This window comes from Saccopteryx leptura, chromosome 1 (assembly GCF_036850995.1).
Source record: "Saccopteryx leptura isolate mSacLep1 chromosome 1, mSacLep1_pri_phased_curated, whole genome shotgun sequence".
In the NCBI taxonomy this organism is placed as follows: domain Eukaryota; kingdom Metazoa; phylum Chordata; class Mammalia; order Chiroptera; family Emballonuridae; genus Saccopteryx; species Saccopteryx leptura.
In genome coordinates, this window is record NC_089503.1 from 391,707,453 (window position 1) to 391,727,876 (window position 20,424).

Consider the following 20,424-nt stretch of genomic DNA (forward strand, 5'->3'; position numbering starts at 1 on the left):
GTCTGCCTACCTGCTTCTCACTTTAGATAAATACAAAAAACAACAACAACATCAACATTATTTTGTATTGCTTTCAGGTGTACAGCCCCGTGGTTAGACAATCATACACTTTACAAACTTTCCCCTGATATTTCCAGTACCCACTGACAGCCCACACAGTTATCGCGATATTATTGACTGTATTCCCTATGCTGTACTTTACATCCCCGGGACTATTTTATAACTACCTGTTAGTACTTCTTAATCCCTTCACCTTTCTCTCCCCTCCCCTCCCCCACCCTCCTTCACTCAGTCTGTTCTCTGTGTCTGGTAAGATTCCTTGAAACTCTGGTAAATCGTTCAGCGGTCACTGAGGACTACCGCGTGCCCAGCCTGACGTCAGGGACACACAGACCAACCAGCTGTGGACCCCACACGGGAGGGGTCCCGTCTGGAGCAGGGTAAAGAGCGACAAACAGCTGGCCAGAGACGTGGTGATGCTCACTGCAGTGGAACCGGACCTGAACAGGCTCCTCTCCGAGCCGATAAGTGGTAGAGAAACCGGGGTGCTGGGAGGCGGGAGGACGGAGGTGTGGGAAGGAATTGGGGGCACCGGAACCTGAAAAAGCCCGAGCCACGCACCGGCCCGGCTGGACGGAGCTGCACCTGCATGTTAGTTCAGAACGGACGGGACGGGTGAGAGGGACTGGGGCTCCCCGGGAACGGACGTCGCCCGTTAACCACGGGGGCAGGAACAAGCCCTGCTCTGCGCCGTCTCTCTGGAAGCTGACACACTCAATCGCCCCTCCTCACCTGGTCGCCTCAGCACTCACCTTCGATGGCCCCAGCTGGCTGGGGGCCCAGGAGGGTCATCAGGGTGTGGAGTCCCAGGACCATCCCTCCACAGAGGACCATTGCCCTCTGGTGCTTTAAACAAATAAGCCTCAGCTGGGTGTGGGGGTCAAGAAACAAGGCAGAGGAAGAAAGCAGATTCCAGGATGGAGGGGGGGGGGGGTTGCTCTAGTCAGCCAATCAGAGAAGCCCGCTGTGCTGACGCTACTGTTGCTGGGGAAGGAAGGAAAGAACCCGGGTCAGAAGAGGAAGGATTCGCTGGGTCCCTGCGCACCGGGGAGGCTTGGTCCACAGGGGAATCAAACAGAAGTTAGTTTGGGGGAGTAGGCGGGGCTTAGATCACTGTTGCTACATCCTCCAAGAAGGGACTCTTTGATGGCGGAGAAAAGGCCATCAGACCCCACACAGCTGAGCTCGGACAAATGCTCCCTCAGCCTTGACCCTGGGCGCAGAGAATCGTACATACTCTCCTTACAAGTTTCTGCAGACAGATTTGGAGCGGAAACATCAATCATACTAAGAAACTTGAAAAGGAAGGGGGATACTCAATAGAATAAAAAGGCTTTGAACTTGAAGTCATTTCAGAAGATTATTTCATTGCATGAGAGAAACAACGGGGTGATTGTTAGGGACGGTGGTCTACGGAAGAGCAGGAAGGAGCCTCGGTGGGCTGTGCGGAGGGGGCGGAGGTGCGGAGGGGCCTTCCCGTGTCCCCGCAGGTTCCTGGGCACCTTCTCCAGGCTGCCTGGCGCTGACCCGAATCGTCACCTTGCCTCAGGCTTCCTGTTGGGCTCAGCCTATCTGGGAGGCATTGGCAGAATTTCGTCCAGTATAAAAAAGTATACATAGCGCCTGACCAGGCGGTGGCGCAGTGGATAGAGCATCGGACAGGAACGTGGAGGAACAAGGTTCAAAGCCCGTGATCCTCAGCTTGAGCACAGGCTCATCCGGCTTCAGCCCGGGCTCACCAGTTTGAGTGGGTGGTCGCTGGCTCGAGTGTTGGATCATAAACATGACTCCATGGTCACTGGTTTGAGCGCCAAAGACCGCTGGTTCGAGCCCAAGGTTGCTGGCTTGAGCAAGGGGTCACTCGCTCTGCTGTAGCCCCCCCACCCCATCAAGGCACATAAGAGAAAGCAATCAATGAACAACTAAGGTGCCGCAACGAAAAATTAATGCTTCTTATCTCTCTTTTTACCTGTCTGTCTGTCCCTCTCTTTGCCTCTGTCAAAAAAAGAAAGAAAGAAAGAAAGAGAAGAGTTTGAACTCTTGCACATCCTCTAAGATGCTCCTCTCCTCCAACACTCCACCCCACAATCAGGGGTTCAATAAAGGGTTCACACACTGGAACTAAGAATGACCACCAAAAATCTCCTCATCCCCATGACAAAGCCGAAGTGAGAGCCCCAGACCCCTGCCCCTCCCACCTCCCTCTCTCACACTCACCACCATCTTCCCTGAATCCACCAGGACTAACCTTGTTCTCTCCTTTCCCTTGTCTGTCTCAGTCACCCCTGGTCCCCCAAACATCCTGCACGCTCATCTCCACAGGCTCCGTGCACCCCTACTCTGCCTCCCCTCACACGCCCTCCCCAGCTCCTGAAACCTTCCCACTGTGTCCCCCGGAGGTCTCAGCCCAGGATCAGCCAAATCCACACAGTCCTCCCAGGGTGTTCCTGCACCTGCAGCTCTGACAGGGACCTGGTTCTCCCTGAGGACACGGCTCCCACTGAAGTCCTGTCATGGGGGTGTCTCCCCTCCCACAGACCTTGTGTCCTGGGCCTGGAGGTGGGTGGGGTCCTTCTCCTCAACTGCTTTGACTTTTCCCCTCTCTCCTCCCTAACATCCCCTAATCTATCATCAGATCAGAGCCCCCACTCCCCTCATTGTAGGTAATCCCTGGGGACCCACAGGCCATCGCCTCATTTCTTTTAGCTCCTGGATCACTGTCACCCTCCCCAGAGTGCCACCTCCTTGACCTCGGTGATTTCAACATAATCACATGTCGAAGGCTGAACAGTGGTCCCCAAAGATGTCCAGCCCGAATCCGTGGAGCCTGTGGACAGGCTTCCTTACATGGCAAAGGGACTTGGTGATGTAATGAAGGTTAAGGACCTTAGGACAGGGAGACCATCCTGAATCACCTGGCTGGACAATCACGTCACATAAACCTAAAAGCAGAGAGGTTTCTCTGGCTGGAGTCAGAGATGCTGCAGGAGAGATGAGGGTGAGGGGAGGCAGAGAGGTCCCACGTGGGGGAAGGATTGTGTGTGCTGTGGGGGCCACGTTCCAGGACTGAAGACATCCTCTGGGAGCTCAGGGTGGCTCCAGCTGACACCCAGCAAGGAAACAGGGACTCAGTCCCACATCTGCAAGAATCTGAGTTCAGACAACACAGTGAATGAGCTTGGCAGTGGATTCTTCCAGAGCCCCGGTGAAGACATGTCGGATGTGTAACCTGCACAACTGTAGATAATAAAGGGCTGCTGTTTAAAGCCACTCGGTTTGTGGTCACTTTACAGCAGGGACAGAACACACAGCAGAGGATGCTCAGTCCCTGGCTCCTCACTTCCCTGAGCTCCTCTCCTCCATGACCTTCTGATCTGCTCTTCCTGGAGACTTGTCATCCCCTAGACTTGTCATTGCCAATAACCCCGCCCTCCCTCAGTCTCCACGCCATGCTTCCCACGCTCTGCCCTCCATCTCCCTACTCACCCCGCAGGGCGGCCTGAGCTCTGGAAACACTGGTGCGATTATTTGATCACAGGTTTTAATGTAATATCAGCAAACCTTTCATCACAAATGTGCCTGTTTCCCAGTCCTGAGTCCACCCTGTGCTACATCACCTCCCACAATCCTTTGAGCCCGCTGGGATCCCAGGTTGTTATCCTACCATCTAGTCACCGTCCCTCACCCCTCGATGTCCTCTCCTCCCTCCTCACTCATCTTCAATTCCATGAGACAGCATTTCAATCCCTCCCTTGATCTCCCTTGCCTTGTAACCCTTGCTTGGAAAACTTCGCAGCCAGGGAATTCTACCTCTGCCCTCCCTGCACCTGCCCCGTGCAGCTACAGGAGGCTGGAGACAACATAGACAAGTGGATGCTGTCACGTTAACGTCATGACACAGACCACAAGGGGTCCACACTGCTGCCCACAATCATCCTGTCCCTGCACGGCTCCCTCAGTCTCCCCCATCCTCTGCTCAAACATCCACCCTCCTTCCCCATCTCATTCGTGCCAATGACCTTGTTTCCTGCTTCACTGAGAAAACTGAACACATTAGAAGACGATTATTACAGATTTCCAACACCTTCTACTTGGAGACATCACCACAGGTGAGCTGTCCACACTCCCAGCCAGAGCCATCCCTCTGCTGGTGCTCGAGGCCTCATCCCTTCTCGTCTACGTAAAGGTGCTGGTCCAGCAGTTCTTTCTTCCCTTTTCCTCTCTTGTCATTTCTTCCTCCACTAGGTCACGTGGCAGCGTGAGAATGCACACCCAGACCTCAGCCTGAGGGAGCATAACTGACCGATGGCCCCGCTGCTGTGCTCTCAAATCTGCTGCCCCGTTTGCTCTGGGACCTCACTTCTCACAGGCTCCGTCCTGTCCAAGATTAAGAACAGCAGGGAAACTGAGGCAGGACCATTGACCCTCTGGAGGCTGACTTAGGCTCCAGGCTCCCTGACACCCTCTGTGAATTCTCCTTACTCTGTCCTGGGTCTGGGACGCCTCCAGCCAACCTCCCTCCTCTCTCTCCATCATTTGGATGACTGCATTGAGCACTTGTAACTTCTAGGATGTACATGCTCCTGTTGAAATGCACAGTGACACACGGCTTCCCTGGGCTTCTCTGTATTGAGGACGTGGGGGACTCACATACAAACTCAGGGCTACTGAATGAAGATCATTTCACAATGTAACAATCCTGAGTCACAGACACACTGTGTGGGAAGAGAATTCAGGAGCTCTGTGAGTCTGACTGCAGTGCTGGGTAGACACATTTCTGTACAAGGGGCTGAATCACTTCTTTACAGATCAGCTTCCTGATGTTCAGGGTTCCCAAGACTGTGCTCCCCACTGGGGTTCACAGACAACAGGGAGACTGGTCTCTGAGAATCTCCATCCCGTGTTTTCAGACACAGCTCCTCCAGGGTTAAGAGAAACCCCTGTCCCTCTACCTCCATTCCCAGGGCGAGCTCATTCTCTGACATCAAAGTTCCTGGGGTGAATTTTCCGCTAGAAGAGTCCAGGGGGAGAGATAAGGGGTGGGAGGCAGGGAGTCCATTTCAGGGGGAGGGATTCCGGGGAGAGAAGAGGAGGAAGGGGCGGGACCCAGTCTGGGGGTCTCTCCCTGGTGTCCTCACACAGCCCCTGGGCCAGGACTCAGGGAGACCGGGTGACAAAGAGCTCTCCGCGCAGGAGGAGGGGACAGGGCACAGTCCCGGGTCCCCAGGCCGGGCTCTCAGGGTCTCAGCCCGAGGGCGGAGTCTGGGTGGGGAAGGTCAGTGTTGGGGAGTCCCCATCTCCTGGGGTTTCACTTCTGCTTCTGTCAACCTGTATCGGGTCCTCCTTCCTGGATACTCATGACGCGGCCCCAGATGTCACTCCTATTAGGTGTCCGGTTTCGAGAGAAGCCAATCAGCCTCCCCGCTGTCCCCGGTTATAAAGTCTCCCCAGACCGTGAGGATACAGGTCATGGGGTCCCCAACCCTCCTCCTGCTGCTCTCGGGGTCCCTGGTCCTGACCCCGACCTGGGCGGGTGAGTGCGGGTCGGGAGGGAACGGCCTCTGCGGGGAGGAGCGAGGGGACCCGGCGGGGGCGCAGGACCCCGGGGAGGGCGCGTGTCCACCGCCCCGTCCTGACCCCTGCTCTGTCCCGGTGCCTTTTCCGTCTCCCGGACCCGAGCCGGGAAGAGTCGCCGGGTCTCACCCCTCTCCGTCCCCAGGTCCCCACTCGATGAGATATTTCCTCACCGCCGTGTCCCGGCCCGGCCGCGGGGAGCCCCGGTTCTTCGCCGTCGGCTACGTGGACGACACGGAGCTCACGCGGTTCGACAGCGACTCCGCGAGCCCGAGGGAGGAGCCGCGGGCGCCGTGGATGGAGCAGCCGTGGGTGGAGCAGGAGCACCCGCAGTATTGGGACCGGAACACGCGGATCTCCAAGAGCAACGCACAGCTTTACCGAGTGAACCTGAACACCCTGCGCGGCTACTACAACCAGAGCGAGGACGGTGAGCCACGCGGGCGGGTCCCGGTCACGACCCCATCCCCACGGACGGGCCGGGGTCGCCCTAGTGTCCGGTCCGAGCTCCACCCGACACCGCAGGACCCCTCACTCCACCCGGGAGGAGCCCGCGGGACTTTGACCCGGTTTCGTTTTCGGTTTCGGTTTAATCCCCGCGGTCGGGGCGGGGTCAGGGTCTCACACCTTCCAGAGCGTGATCGGCTGCGAAATGGACCGGGACGGGCGCCTCCTCCGCGGGTACAGTCAGTTCGCCTACGACGGTACCGACTACATCGCCCTGAACGAGGACCTGCGCTCCTGGACCGCGGCCGACGCGGCGGCTCAGATCACCCGGCGCAAGTGGGAGGAGGCCGGTGAGGCGGAGCTCCGGAGGATCTACCTGGAGGGGGAGTGCGTGGAGTGGCTCCGCATTTACCTGGAAAAGGGGAAGGAGACGCTGCAGCGCGCAGGTACCAGGGCCGCGGGGCTCCCTCCTCTCCCCTCGGGCTGCGGCTCCTACACGGAGACAGGAAATGGACCGGGGTCAGAACACCCTCCTTTGGGTCGGGACCTAGAGCCCCTGGGTTTTTAGATCCGAGACCAGACAGCGACTCCCCCTTCTCTCAGGGACAATTAGGTGCAGTCTCTGCGGGACGGAAGGGAGACCAACCCTGAACTAACCCATCAGCGGTTCCCCTGGACCCTGGCAGTGGCCCTGGGACCCATGGGGACTTTCTCCCTCAGGCCTTGTTCTCTGTCCCCCACCCCAGCTGTCCTGTCCACTCTCAGGATGGTCACAGGAGTGCTGCTGGAGTAGCCCATGAGGGCTGAAAAGTTCCAAAACTTTCTCACCCTTCTCCTCAGAGCCCCCAAAGGCACACGTGACCCACCACCCCATCTCTGACCGTGAGGTCACCCTGAGGTGCTGGGCCCTGGGCTTCTACCCTGCGGAGATCACCCTGACCTGGCAGCGTGACGGGCAGGACCTGACCCAGGACATGGAGTTTGTGGAGACCAGGCCTGCGGGGGACGGGAGCTTCCAGAAGTGGGCGGCCGTGGCGGTGCCCCCTGGAGAGGAGCAGAGCTACACGTGCCATGTGCAGCACGAGGGGCTGCCCGAACCCCTGACCCTGAGATGGGGTGAGGAGGGGACGTGGGCATACAGCTTCTTCTCAGGGAGCAGGGGCCTCTGGGGGACTTCAGCAGGGTTGTGGCTGCGGCCTGGGGGTCAGGGCCCTGACCTTCCCTTCCCTTCCCAGAGCCTCCTCAGGCCACCACCTCTACTGTTGTCATGATTGCTGTCCTGGTCCTTGGAGCTGTGGTCACTGGAGCTGTGGTGGGGGGAGCTGTGATGTGGAGGAGGAGGCGCTCAGGTAGGGAAGGGTGGGGTCTGAGTTTCTTGTCCCACAGGGGGTTTCAAGCCCAGGAAGAAGTGTGATTGCTTCATTAATGGGAAGTACTGTCCCCATGTGTATGCTTGCCCAGTCTGGGGCTGTTTGCTAACACTGACTCTTTAGTGAGGCACGTGTGAACATGAGGGGCAGATTTATCACCTTGATGAGTCTGTGATGGGGACCTGGTCCCCCATAGTCACAGGTCAGAGGAGGGGGTCCTGCTGAGGGACAGACCTTCAGAAGGATGGCTGGTCCACTCCCCACACCTGTACTTTCCTCAGGTTTCCTGATCCTGCCCTGGGTCTGTACTCACAGTTCTGGAAACGTCTCTGGGCCCAGGACTAGGGGTTCCTTTAGGACCTCATGGCCCTGCCTCCTCCCTGGTCTCTCACGGGATGTTTTCTTCCTGCAGGTGGGAAAGGAGGGAGCTACAATCAGGCTGCCAGTGAGTATGGAGGGGGTGACCCCTGAGACCCTGTGACAGTGCAGACGGGAGCCATGGGGGACCTCACTCTGCATAGCTCCTCCTTTAGTCTCCTGTCCTGGGGGCTCTGACCACGTCCTGTTGTGTTCTACCCCAGGCAGTGACAGTGCCCAGGGCTCTGATGTGTCTCTCACGGCTTCTAAAGGTGAGACCCTGATGTGGGGAGGGGTTGGGACAGAGAGGACAAGCCTGGGTGATGGGGATTCTCTGGGACATTTTGAGCATGAGGTGAGCTATTGAGAATGTCACCAGTTATAGCTATGGACCTGAATTTGTTCATGATTATTTTCTTCTACAGCGTGAGACAGCTGCCTTGTGGGGGACTGAGTGATGAAGATACTTCACACACACTCACCCGCCAACCCTGTTTGTGACTTCAGGAACCTCTCACTTCTCTCTCTGCAAAGGGCATCTGAACGTGTCTGCATTCCTATCAGCATAGTGTGAGGAGGTGGGAGGCTGGCCCACCCCTGCCCCCAGGTCCCCTCCCCACACTTCCCTGTCCAGCAGAGGGGGGCTGGGCCTCCCCATCCCTGTCTGTACTTTGTGGAGCACTGAGCTGCAGCTTCTTACTCCCTTATTGAAATAAGACTCTGGGTGTGAATTTGTATTTTTAGTTCTTGCCGTGGGGGTTGTTGTATTAATTAAAAGAGAAGACCCTAAAGTTTAAGAGGAAATAAATGGAAGCTCTGAGAATTTTCTAGAACCCGTCTGTTTGCTGTGCTTAGTCTGTTGCAAGGACAGGAGAGTCTGTGAGGACCGAATGTGGTCAGGCCTGTGCCCAGTCAGTGCTCAGTACACCAGGGATTTTGACGTGGTCACTCCTCAGTTGGGTCACTTCTCTGCTTCTTTGTCCTTATCTCTTCAGTAGAACCTTGTCCCACCAGGACCTGTGATCACAGGGATTCAAATGTCACCCAGGCCTTGTAACTTGTCCTAATAAAGGACACCTCCAGGTCTGTGGGCTCCGATGGCATCATATGGTTGGTCAGCTGAGGCTCAGGCCTGGGTCCAACTATCACCCCCGTCTCCTGGGTCTTTGTTCTTTCTTTGTTTCTGTGGAGCAATATGACTGTTTTTGTTCTTGTTGGGAGTTCCAGTCTCATTCTCCTCTGGGTGTCCCTGTCTGACAGCAGCAGGTGATGACTTGTCTGTCATTGTCCCACAGAGCTAAGGGGTCCCTGCACACAGGGTCTGTGGTGTCGAGAGAAGAATTTTCAGACGCATCCTGCTCTTGCCTCCTTCTGGGGCTTGATGGTTCTTTCCATCTTTTCCAAACCTTCTCAAAACAACTAATAAAAAAACAGGCTCTGGAATCAGCAGAGAGGAGGGATTCCTCAGCATAGAGAAGTCCCTGCTGGAATTCTCTCTGCCCGCCCGCCCTCCCCTGCCCCGTGCTCCAGGGCTGGCTCAGTGCAGACTCCGGGACGTGCAGAGTGGGGTCCACTGTAGATTTAGGGGGAACAGCCTGGAAAGTGCAGGTGCATTGCGGTCAGTGTGAGGGCACCTTGTGCTGCAGCCGCCACAGGACAGCTGTGCTCTGAGGCCTCATCAACAGAGACGCGTCTCTAGCGCAGGGAGCTGCCCCACACGGACCACTCAGGAACCACGACTGGTTGTGTGCAGACGTGTGACTCTGTTGTTCACGTGGGGACATCACTGAGGTCAGATCAGGAACACTGCTGGCCTTGGGAGCCTGTGTCGTGTGGGGAGAGACAGGTGTGTATGAGCGCAGTAAACAGGGAGGTGTGTGTGTCAGAAGGGGGGGTGTCCTGGGAAAACGCAGTGGGGAAGGCGACCCTGAGTGTGGGCTGTGGGGACAGGAAGATGGCTGTGTGATTTGGGGGGTCAGTGTGGTCTCACTGGGAAGGTGGCCTTGAGGAAAGATGTGAAGGACATGAGGAATTGTCCACGAGGACGTGTGGAGGAGTTCTGTCCAGGCAGGAACGTCCAGTGCTAATGGAGGCCTGCGTGGGAACCCACAGAGGCCCGGCCACACCCCGTGGGCCTGAGGACGTTAGAGGACACGGCTGTGCTCTGAGGTGGGAGCCGTGCTTTGTAGCAGGAGAGGGACATGGTCTGACGTCCTCTTTATTTTTTATTTTATTACTTTTTAGCGAGATAGGGATGGACAGACAGGAAGGGAGAGAGAGGAGAAACATCAACTCATAGTTGCAGCACCTTAGTTATTTATTGATTACTTTCTCACATGTGCCTTGACCAGGAGGGAGGGGCTCTAGCCGAGCTGTGACACCGAGCTCAAGCTGGGGACCTTGGGCTTCAAGCCACTGAACTTTGAGCTCAACCCAGTGACCATGGGTCATGTCTATGATCCCGCGCTCAAGCCAGATGAGCCCAGGTTCAAACCGGTGACCTTGGGGTTTGAACCTGGGTCCTTAGCGTCCCAGGCCGACGCTCTCTCCTCTGTGCCACCACCTGGTCAGGTGGACGTCCCCTTTGAAGGGTCGCTGTGGCTGCTGAGCTGAGAACAGACGTGGAGGCGAGGGGGGCAGTGGGGAGCAGTGGGGTCTGTGCAGGCTCCAGGCTGGAGGTGCTTCCACGGGGTGAGCGGTGGACGTAGTGGGCGTGGTGGGATGTGGTTCCTTCTGAGGATGGACTTTACACAGTGGGGGGATTCAGCCGGTTCACTCCGGTTCTGCAGAACCGATATTTAATTTTTTGTTGATTTCCATGGACTGGTTGTTAAAATGGCACTTGTCATCAGGGTTCTCTCTAAGGTGGGCGCCTGGGCAGCCACCCCATGTGGAAATCACAAATTAACATTCCTTACTCTTTTATAATGTTCATTTGCACAAAAGTGTGTTCTAAGCGCCCATAGTAATGTTCATTCCATCCATAGGTGAAAAATGTTTGACAGAACTATGCTTGAAATATTTATTTTTCCATTTCATAAAACTCATTATTCCTTTCATGATATTATACATTTTAATTCTCTCACATTTCTTACTTCATTAAAGAAACATATAACATCTAGAAAAAGTGCCAGACAACCAGGGGTGACAAGCTGTCATTTGTTTCAGCTTTGTGTTGCTCCCCAAATTCCCCTGAGATATTATAAGTGTGCTGGTGTTCCCTGATCAAGAACAATATAAAAATATCTTAAATAAAAGTTTTTTGTCAGGTGTTATTTAATCTTTTTCATTAATATTAAAAAAATTTTTATACTACCATAAGAAATGATGACATCGGATCATTTACAACAAAATGATGGGATATTGATAACATTATACAGAGTGAAATAAGTAAATCAGAAAAAAATAAAAATAAAAAATAAAAAAACAGCCTGACCAGACGGTGGTGCAGTGGATAGAGCGTCGGACTGGAATGCGGAAGGACCCCAAGGTTCGAGACCCCAAGGTCACCAGCTTGAGCGTGGGCTCATCTGGTTTGAGCAAAAGCCCACCAGCTTGAACCCAAGGTCGCTGTCTCCAGCAAGGGGTTACTCGGTCTGCTGAAGGCCTGCGGTCAAGGCACATTTGAGAAAGCAATCAATGAACAACTAAGGTGTTGCAACACGCAATGAAAAACTAATGATTGATGCTTCTCATCTCTCTCCGTTCCTGTCTGTCTGTCCCTGTCTATCCCTCTCTCTGACTCAGTCTCTGTCTCTGTAAGAAATAAATAAATAAAATTTAAATAAATAAATAAACCACAAAATTTAGAACACACACACAAAAATATTTTTATACTGTAATCTAGTTTTCCATACCTCTTTTATCATTCTTATTTAAGTGTTAAATGCATGAAATAATAATCTGCCTTTCAGTATATTGTTTGTTTGTTTAACATATATATATATATATATATATATTTTTTTTTTTTTTTTTTTTTTTTTTTTTTTTTCCCCACAGACAGAGTCAGAGAGAGGGACAGACAGACAGGAACGGAGAGATGAGAAGCATCAATCATTAGTTTTTCGTTGCACATTGTGACACTTCAGTTGTTCATTGATTGCTTTCTCATATGTGCCTTGACTGCGGAACTTCAGCAGACCGAGTAACCCCTTGTTGGAGCCAGCGACCTTGAGTCCAAGCTGGTGAGCTTTTGCTCAAACCAGATGAACCCACATTCAAGCTGGCGACCTCGGGGTCTTGAACCTGGGTCTCAGCATCCCAGTCCGACGCTCTATCCACTGTGCCACCTCCTGGTCAGGCAGAACTATCTTTTGAACATAGAGCTCTTCCTAGGGTTTCTAATGAGAGCTCCTCCCAGAGGCCCTTCTGATTCCCGTCCTGGTTAAAGTCTCTAACATATTTTCACGATAAGAAATCTTCTCGCTTGATTTAAGAGTCTCATCTCAAATACAAGCAATTGTATTTGAATAATTGTATTTGACCTGATCAACACCGCATCCAGCCCGAACACTGTAGAATTCATGAGTGGCGGCCGCTAGGGCGGAAGGATCCTTCTGGAGCATCGCTCACACCAGATCCTGGGGGTTTCCCGCCCCCGGCGGCAGCATCACCCCTCTCCCTTCCCCCTGCAGAGGAAGCTCCAGGAGGAGAGGCAGCCATCGTGGCCGAGTTCGAGCAGGGCCACCAGGTCCTGCGGGAGCGGGAGCAGCGGCTGCTGGACCAGCTGACCAGGCTGGAGCAGGAGCTGGCGGAGGGCAGGGAGGAGGACCAGGCCCGGGGCGGCAGGGAGCTCGCCCGGCTGACGCTCCTCATCTCCGAGCTGGAGGGCAGAGCACAGCAGCCGGCTGCCGAGCTCATGCAGGTGAGACCTCTTCCCCGGGGGCAGGGAGCTTGGGCACCAGGGCATAGGTCCCCCAGGGAGTCGCTCCTGCTAGGGGACCTCTGTTTCCTCCTCGGAAACAACGGGGCTGATCATCCTGCCCCCAAGCTCCTGTCCCAGTGGTGGCTTGGACATCAGATGAGATGACCGGCCTGCTGACACTTCAATAAAGAAACGTTCTGCCTGACCAGGTGGTGGCACGGTGGACAGAGCATCGACCTGGGAGGCTGAGGTCCCAGGTTCAAACCCCGAGGTCCCCGGCTTGAGCGAGGGCTCATCCAGTTTGAGTGTGGGATCATAGACATGACCCTGAGTTCATTGTCTTGAGCCCAAAGGTCTCTGACTTGAGCCCAAGGTCGCTGGCTTGAGCAAGGGGTCACTCGCTCTGCTGTAGCCCCCTGGTCAAGGCACATATGAGAAAGCAATCAATGAACAACTAAGGTGCCACCAAGAAGAGTTGATGCTTCTCATCTCTCCCTTCCTGTCTCTCCTCCCCCCTCTCTTGCTAACAACAACAAAGTAGTTTTTCTACAAAAAATGTTTAAGGATATGAGAGTGGAAGGAAGGTTACTAGTATTTTCAGGACTGTCTTCCACCCTGGTCCTGACCATCACGAGCCTGCCTTCTGACCAGGCTCTGGCAGAGAGCCGTCCGTGGACGCTGTCCGTGGTCCTGGGGGTGAAGCCGCTCTAGAGGTGGTGGTGGCCCAGGGGGGGTCCCCGAGGGTCAGGGTGGGCAAGGTCGTCTCTGGGAAGAGGGAATGTCTAGGACCGGAGAACAGGTTGCTAAGTTGCAATGCAGCACAGCTCTGCCCTCCCCCCAGAGAGGTCCCCCCCCAGCTGAGAAGGGCTCGCAGCCTGTGGAGTGGAGGGGCTGCTCAGTCTTCCTGCTCTGGGGGGGGGGCAGGGGAGGGCCCACGGATGGTCTCCACCTGCAGGGTGTGGGGGGTTGGGCCTGCCTGTCAGCAGCAGAAACACTGCCCCAGGCCCGTGGCCGGGCACAGACCTCACAGACAGGTGGCACCCGGGACGTGACAGGGCACAGACCTCACAGACAGGTGGCACCCGGGACGTGACAGGAAACAGACCTCACAGACAGGTGGCACCCGGGACGTGACAGGGCACAGACCTCACAGACAGGTGGCACCCAGGATATGACAGGACAGACCTCACAGACAGGTGGCACCCAGGACGTGGCCGGGCACAGACCTCACAGACAGGTGGCACCCAGGACGTGACAGGACACAGGCCTCACAGACAGGTGGTACCCAGGACGTGGCAGAGCACAGACCTCACAGACAGGTGGCACCCGGGACGTGACGGGGCACAGGCCTCACAGACAGGTGGCACCCGGGACGTGACAGGGCACAGACCTCACAGACAGGTGGCACCCGGGACGTGACAGGGCACAGACCTCACAGACAGGTGGCACCCGGGACGTGACAGGGCACAGACCTCACAGACAGGCGGCACCCGGGACGTGACAGGGCACAGACCTCACAGACAGGTGGCACCCAGGAAGTACAGGGCACAGGCCTCACAGACAGGTGGCACCCGGGACGTGGCCGGGCACAGACCTCACAGACAGGTGGCACCCGGGACGTGACAGGGCACAGACCTCACAGACAGGCGGCACCCGGGACGTGGCAGGGCACAGGCCTCACAGACAGGCGGCACCCGGGACGTGACGGGGCACAGGCCTCACAGACAGGCGGCACCCGGGACGTGACAGGGCACAGACCTCACAGACAGGTGGCACCCGGGACGTGACAGGGCACAGGCCTCACAGACAGGTGGCACCCGGGACGTGACGGGGCACAGGCCTCACAGACAGGTGGCACCCGGGACGTGACAGGGCACAGACCTCACAGACAGGTGGCACCCGGGACGTGACAGGGCACAGGCCTCACAGACAGGTGGCACCCGGGACGTGACAGGGCACAGGCCTCACAGACAGGTGGCACCCAGGAAGTACAGGGCACAGACCTCACAGACAGGTGGCACCCGGGACGTGACAACACAGAGCTCACAGACAGGTGGCACCCGGGACGTGACAGGGCACAGACCTCACAGACAGGTGGCACCCAGGATGTGACAGGGCACAGACCTCAGACAGGTGGCTCCAGCCTGAGCTCCGTCCCTGTGACTGGCAGTCAGGACTGGGGACTAGCAGGGATTTTTAGAACCTGCCCCCCAGTGCAGCCCCCGTGCTGATGGACTCGCTGAGGGCCAGAGAGGGGAGGGGGCTGTCCCAGGCTATGGGGGGGGTCAGGTGTCCGTCAGAGCCCCGCCCCCACTGTCCTCACCCCCAGGGCTCTCTCTGCTGCGTCCTTTGCTCTCGTTGTGTCCAGTGTGTGTCTCTGGCTCCGTCCAGCCTCCAGGTGTCATTCTGTTCCCTGAACGTCTCTCCAGGTTCTGACGGGGCCACTGGCTGCCGCCCCTCCCCCCTCTCCCCCTCCCCCTTCAGGGAGGAGCGCCCTCCCCTCCCCCTCCTCTACCGCGTTTGCGCGGAGCAGGGGGACATGGCGGTGTGGGCGGGGCAGGCGTGCAGGTGTGTGCGCCCCGAGGGGAGCCTCTCACCGCTTCACCCCAAGGAGCTCCGTGGCCGGTAGAGGCCCAGCCGTCTGTGCCTTCCGATGGAAGACGTCCCTGGGGGCGGGTGGGGGGAGAGGGAGGGCTGGGTGTCGCCTTAGAAACCAGCACAGGAAATGTCCTGGCGGTGGGTTCTGTCCGTGTGGGTTCCGATTCTGCTGCAGAGGAACCGGACCCCCGGCTCCTTCACTGTCAGTAATGTTTTCCCGGAGGTGAGTGGACTGTCCGTGGACAGGAAGAATGAGGTCCTAATGAGATAGGGGCTCGATCTACTGTCGGGTAAAGAACTCGGGCGAGAGGGGGCAGCAGGACAAGAGATGTCATCACGGACGTTTAGACAAAGGGCGGGGAAAGGAAGGGAGCTCTCCGGAGCGGGGATTTCACGACGGTGTTAAAGGGGACAGAGATACGAGCGGCCATAAGAGACACGACCATCTTCCAGGCCAGCCCTGGACGGACAGACAGACCTTGCCGGTTGGGTGGCTGCTCAATCCTCTTCCTCTCTGTCTGTTGGTCACCGTCCTTGCCCCTGAAAAGCCCCTTCGTGACTGCTCCTGGCGGTGCCCAGCCGTGTGCCCGCTGGACAGCAGCCCCAGGAGTGTGGCCGCAGGTGGCCTGGGACTGCCCAGGCTCCCCTCTGTGTCCTGTGAAAGAAGGGTCCCTGCACCTGTCTCTGGGTCCCAGCTCTGTGCCACTCGCCACCTTCATCCCGTAGAGGGCTCAGCGCCCGTGGGTCGGCCCTTGTACAGCGCCCGTCTCTGCAGACTCCACGCTCTGCCTCGGCCGTTACCCGGACCTCAAGCGGCTGCGGCTGGCTTGTGTTGAGGGACAGATCAGAACAATTTGCCAGAAACTCCGCCGTCTCTGGGCAGCGGCTTCCTGGCCGAGTGGGTGTGGCTCTGAGCTCACAGAACTGCCCGCTGCAGGGCCCCCGTGTTCCCGAGACTTTTGGGGACTGTTACAGGCAGTGACCAACAGCCCATTCCATTTGGTTCCCAAGCACTCGCATGATCCTGTAACAGTGTGTGTGTTACATGGAGAGCTTGCTGTCAGCTTCCCCTGCACGAGGTCAGCTCTATGAGGTTGAGGTTTGCACAGCACTGTTTTGTTTTGTTTGCTTGTTTGTTTTACTGCTGTGCCCCAGGCTTCTAGAGCGGAGCCGGGCATGTAGGAAGCAATTAATATTTGTGAGTGAGCGAAAGGAAGGCAGAATGTAATGCAGACGTCACGGAGGCTCTAGACTCACAGAAGGAAATAACCAGCATCCCACAGGGACCCCTTCCTGGGCCACCCTGTCCCCACACAGACATGACAGCACCGTCCTTCCTCCAGCTCGGGCCACAGTGCCCTTGACCGTCCACAGCTGTGCGGGCAGGTCTGTGTAGACACGTGTGGCTCTCTGTCTCGGCCGCTGCGGCTGCAGGCTGTTCTCACTGTCAGCTGGCCCCCAGCACGGCCTCCAGACGGGCTGTGTTCACGGGGCCTCCCTCAGCCCGGGCTCTCAAGGGCCAACACCATGTCCAGAATTCAGCCAAGGGGAAAGAGGAAGGAGGAGAAGGCAGTTTCCTTTCTTTTTTAAGGGACACGACCCTCAAATTGTCGTCATTGCCTCCTCCTACATCCTGTTGACGAGCTTGGTCTCGTGTCCAGACCCCGGTTACCAGGGATCCTGGGGAGTGCAGTTTCTTGCTGGGTCCTGTTATTAAAAGGGAGAAGGGGACCCTGGACACGGGAAGATGCTTCGTCACAGCCACAGGGAAGCAGAGGCATGTGGCACCCCCACCTGAAACCCGTGGGTGGTTACTGCTGTATACGGAACACCGGAACACCGTGTAAATGACACCCACGCCCTTCCGCCCACTGCCACCTGGCCTGCCGCCTTTGCCGAGGGCTCTCCACCTGCCCGTCCTCTCCCTGGCCTGCACACTGTCCTGCACACCTGAGCCCACGGGCCATCCCCTCAGACCCGCTGGCCCTGCCCTCTCTGTCCCCACCGGCCCTGTTTGCTCTGTGGCTGCTGTTTTATCCACGAGGACACCGCTGCGTAAGGAAGGGGCTGCGTCCCCTCTCTAGAGCGGTGTTGCTGCAGGGCGTGAGGTCTGACTCACACTGACCCTGTGCTTTCTCCCTCCAGGACGGCAGAGACTTCCTGAACAGGTGAGAGCGTCCTCTCTGGAGTCTGCCTCACCCCCCACCCCATGTCCTCCCCGTTCCCTGACCACGTCCATTTGAATGAAGGCAGTGAAAGGTGCCCACAGCCCTCAGTTCCCCTGGAAAAGGTGCCCACAAATCACAGTTCCCCCTGGGAATGGTGCCCACAGCCCACAGTTCCCCCCGGGAAAGGTGCCCACAGCCCACAGTTCCCCCGCCCGGTAAGTGAGAACACATCCTTGAACCAGGACTTGCTGTCCACTGGAACAAGTCCCCTGTGGGGTCCCAGCTCCGTGGCCCTGTGTTACGGGGCATAATCACCCTTTTCCCTCCCTCTTCTAGCTTGCTGTGGGGGTTGAGAGAAACATGGGGACAGGGAAGCTGTGTCTGTCATCGTCTCAGGGATCCACGGAAGAAGTTCTGGATTGAGAAACCCAGTGCCCACGTGACTAAGAGGAGGATGGGAGAATTCTCAGATAAGCTTCTGTGTCTTTTTTTGTTTTCATTCATTTAATAAATACTTACTGAGCACTAACCACATGTCAACCCCTGTGCTAGGTGCTAGAGACAGTGGTGAACACGGTGATCACATTATGCCCCATGGAACTTAACATCCTCAGTCGATGCTGTGAGACTCACGAAAAAACGACTTTTGCAAACTTCAGAGAACCGATACCATTAGGAAGTGCTGCCCCCCCTCAGTGTTCCCCAACGTGGTTAATGGCATCACCCTCCAACCACTGTCCAGCTATAAACTTAAGAATTGCTCTCAGCTCCTGCCTGTCCCTCACCTGCCCCCAGTTCTAATCTACCACCAGCCTCTTCTGACTCCCCTTTAGCCCTTTCAGTGGTGAGTGGGGTTTTTTTTAATGAAATTAATAATTAGTTCCAGTTCTATTAACCTAAAATTATGTTCGTTTGATAACCAATTTAGGGAAACAAGAACATACATTTGCCTTTTTCAATGTTGCCTGACACATTTTTACAATAAACCGGTCGCTCTCTGGACGGTCAGGAGGCCCGAGGACGTCCATGAACGTTCGTGCTGCTCAGAGGTTAGAAAGGTCTGACACGTATCACTTCTCACCTTCTGTTCCATGCTCCTACACCGGGCACTTTGCTGCTACTTGAATAATCACAAGTGTCCTTATAATAATGACAACGGCAAGCCTTTGCTGATCACTTATCATAGGACAGGCGTTGTGTTAACAGCTTTGCATGCATAACATAATTTAACCCAATAAATAGATACCAGCACCCCTATTTCCAGGGGGGAGTCTGGGGTGCAGAGTGGGCTCCCGAGGTGCACAGGGCTAGTGAGACAGCTCAGCACACACCCCCATCCCTGAGACTCCACCCCCGTCTGCTCCTGGATCCCTGCCCAGTCCCCGCCTGGTCAGTCTGCACTGCCTTCCTGCTGCTGCTGGAGTGTCCTTCCAACGTGCAAGCTCATCTGTCTCTCCTGCTGTAAGACAGCCAGTGGCTCCTCGTCGTGTCCAGGTTAGGGTCCAACAGCGACAGGCCAGTCCTGTGTCACCCTCTGCTGTCCTGCCACTCTCACAGCTCCCAGACTCCGCGCTGACCCACCTCACATCTCCTCCTCCTGCTGCCTCCTCTGTCCTTCCCGCCCGACAGGAAGCTGCTCCTCCTCAGCCTTGTCCAAGTACACACTCAGGTTTCAGCACGGACTGGTGTGTTTCCATCCTCTGCCCTCCTCTCCTCCTTCTCTCTCTCTCTCTCTCTCTCTCTCTCTCTCTCTCTCTCTCTCACACACACACACACACACACACACACACATACACACACACACACAAACTCTAAACAAAACTACATACTTCCAACCCTGAGTCCCTGGGGGTCGGTCTCAGCACAGTATCAAGTCAGTAAGTGCCTGAGTGGCATGTGGTGGTGGTCACACTTCGCAGCACCATCCCAGTAAGCAGATAAGACCCTTTTCCCCAGAGGATGCTGAAAACGGCAGAAGCTCCTGTCCTCAGGCCAACTCACTGAGTTAGACTGCTTCCGGCAGTTACTACAACTGAGACTGGTCCTACCTAGTCTGCCGGAAGCCTCTCTCCAAGACTCTTATTTCAAAGCGTTTTTTAATTGATTGATTGGGGGGGGGAGGTGGCACAAGAAGTGTCAAGTCACAGTTGCTTCAGTTAGTTGTTCACTGCTTGCTTGCTGGTTGTCACATGTGCCTTGACCCTGCAAGCCCAGGGTTTCAAACCGGCAACCTCAGCCTCCAGGTTGATGCCTTATCCACTGCGCCCCCACAGGCCAACCCTCTCTCAGCCTCTTGAAAGCCCATCCAATCACCTCTAAAGCTGCAGAAACTCAAGTAGCTCCAGAGCAGAAGACCACAGGAGCACTGGCCTCCGGTGGGAGAGGAAGTGAAGTGATGCCCTCCTCTGCCATCCTGCAGGGGGCAGAGCGTTCCCCGTGCAGACTGGAGAGAACAGTGACTAATGACCATGAACAACGGAGGGTCCTGACTAAGAGTATTCCAAGGAAAAAGCCAGAGACAGCAAACTGACCCTGCTTTCCATCCCAGAGCTTCAGCTGGAGTCCCCGCCACAAACATGACTGCATCCGCTTCTCTCTGGGCTCCCTCCTCCCCTCCTCCCCTCTCCACCTGTCTGTTTCCCAAAAAGCAGCCAGATGGTGGTGTTTTTTTTTTTGTTTTGTTTTGTTTGTTTTTTTTTTTCATTTTTTCTGAAGCTGGAAACAGGGAGAGACAGTCAGACAGACTCCCGCATGCGCCCGACCAGGATCCACCCGGCACGCCCACCAGGGGGCGATGCTCTGCCCATCCTGGGCTTCGCCATGTTGCGACCAGAGCCACTCTAGCGCCTGGGGCAGAGGCCACAGAGCCATCCCCAGCGCCCGGGCCATCTTTGCTCCAATGGAGCCTCAGCTGCGGGAGGGGAAGAGAGAGACAGAGAGGAAAGCGCGGCGGAGGGGTGGAGAAGCAAATGGGCGCTTCTCCTGT

The 20,424-nt window shown here is 56.2% G+C and overlaps 1 protein-coding gene and 1 long non-coding RNA gene across 3 annotated transcripts in view; both read left to right on the forward strand.

Moving 5' to 3' along the window:
* The window catches only part of LOC136387859 (uncharacterized), a 75,003-nt gene that overhangs the window by 35,373 nt on the left and 19,206 nt on the right, over window positions 1-20,424 (forward strand). The window lies entirely within an intron of this gene.
* LOC136387849 (patr class I histocompatibility antigen, A-126 alpha chain-like) overlaps window positions 5,106-20,424 on the forward strand; it is a 34,525-nt gene continuing 19,206 nt past the window's right edge. Inside the window, exons 1-8 of one of the 2 annotated variants that reach the window (XM_066359953.1) lie at window positions 5,106-5,593; window positions 5,780-6,064; window positions 6,252-6,527; window positions 6,922-7,197; window positions 7,317-7,430; window positions 7,864-7,896; window positions 8,033-8,080; window positions 8,234-8,539. In XM_066359953.1, coding sequence (XP_066216050.1) covers window positions 5,530-5,593; window positions 5,780-6,064; window positions 6,252-6,527; window positions 6,922-7,197; window positions 7,317-7,430; window positions 7,864-7,896; window positions 8,033-8,080; window positions 8,234-8,238 — 1,101 coding nt within the window. In that variant the 5' untranslated portion in view covers window positions 5,106-5,529 and the 3' untranslated portion in view covers window positions 8,239-8,539. Of the gene's footprint in view, window positions 5,594-5,779; window positions 6,065-6,251; window positions 6,528-6,921; window positions 7,198-7,316; window positions 7,431-7,863; window positions 7,897-8,032; window positions 8,081-8,233; window positions 8,540-20,424 lie in introns of those variants that run through there. The other variant, XM_066359954.1, reaches the window with a different exon arrangement.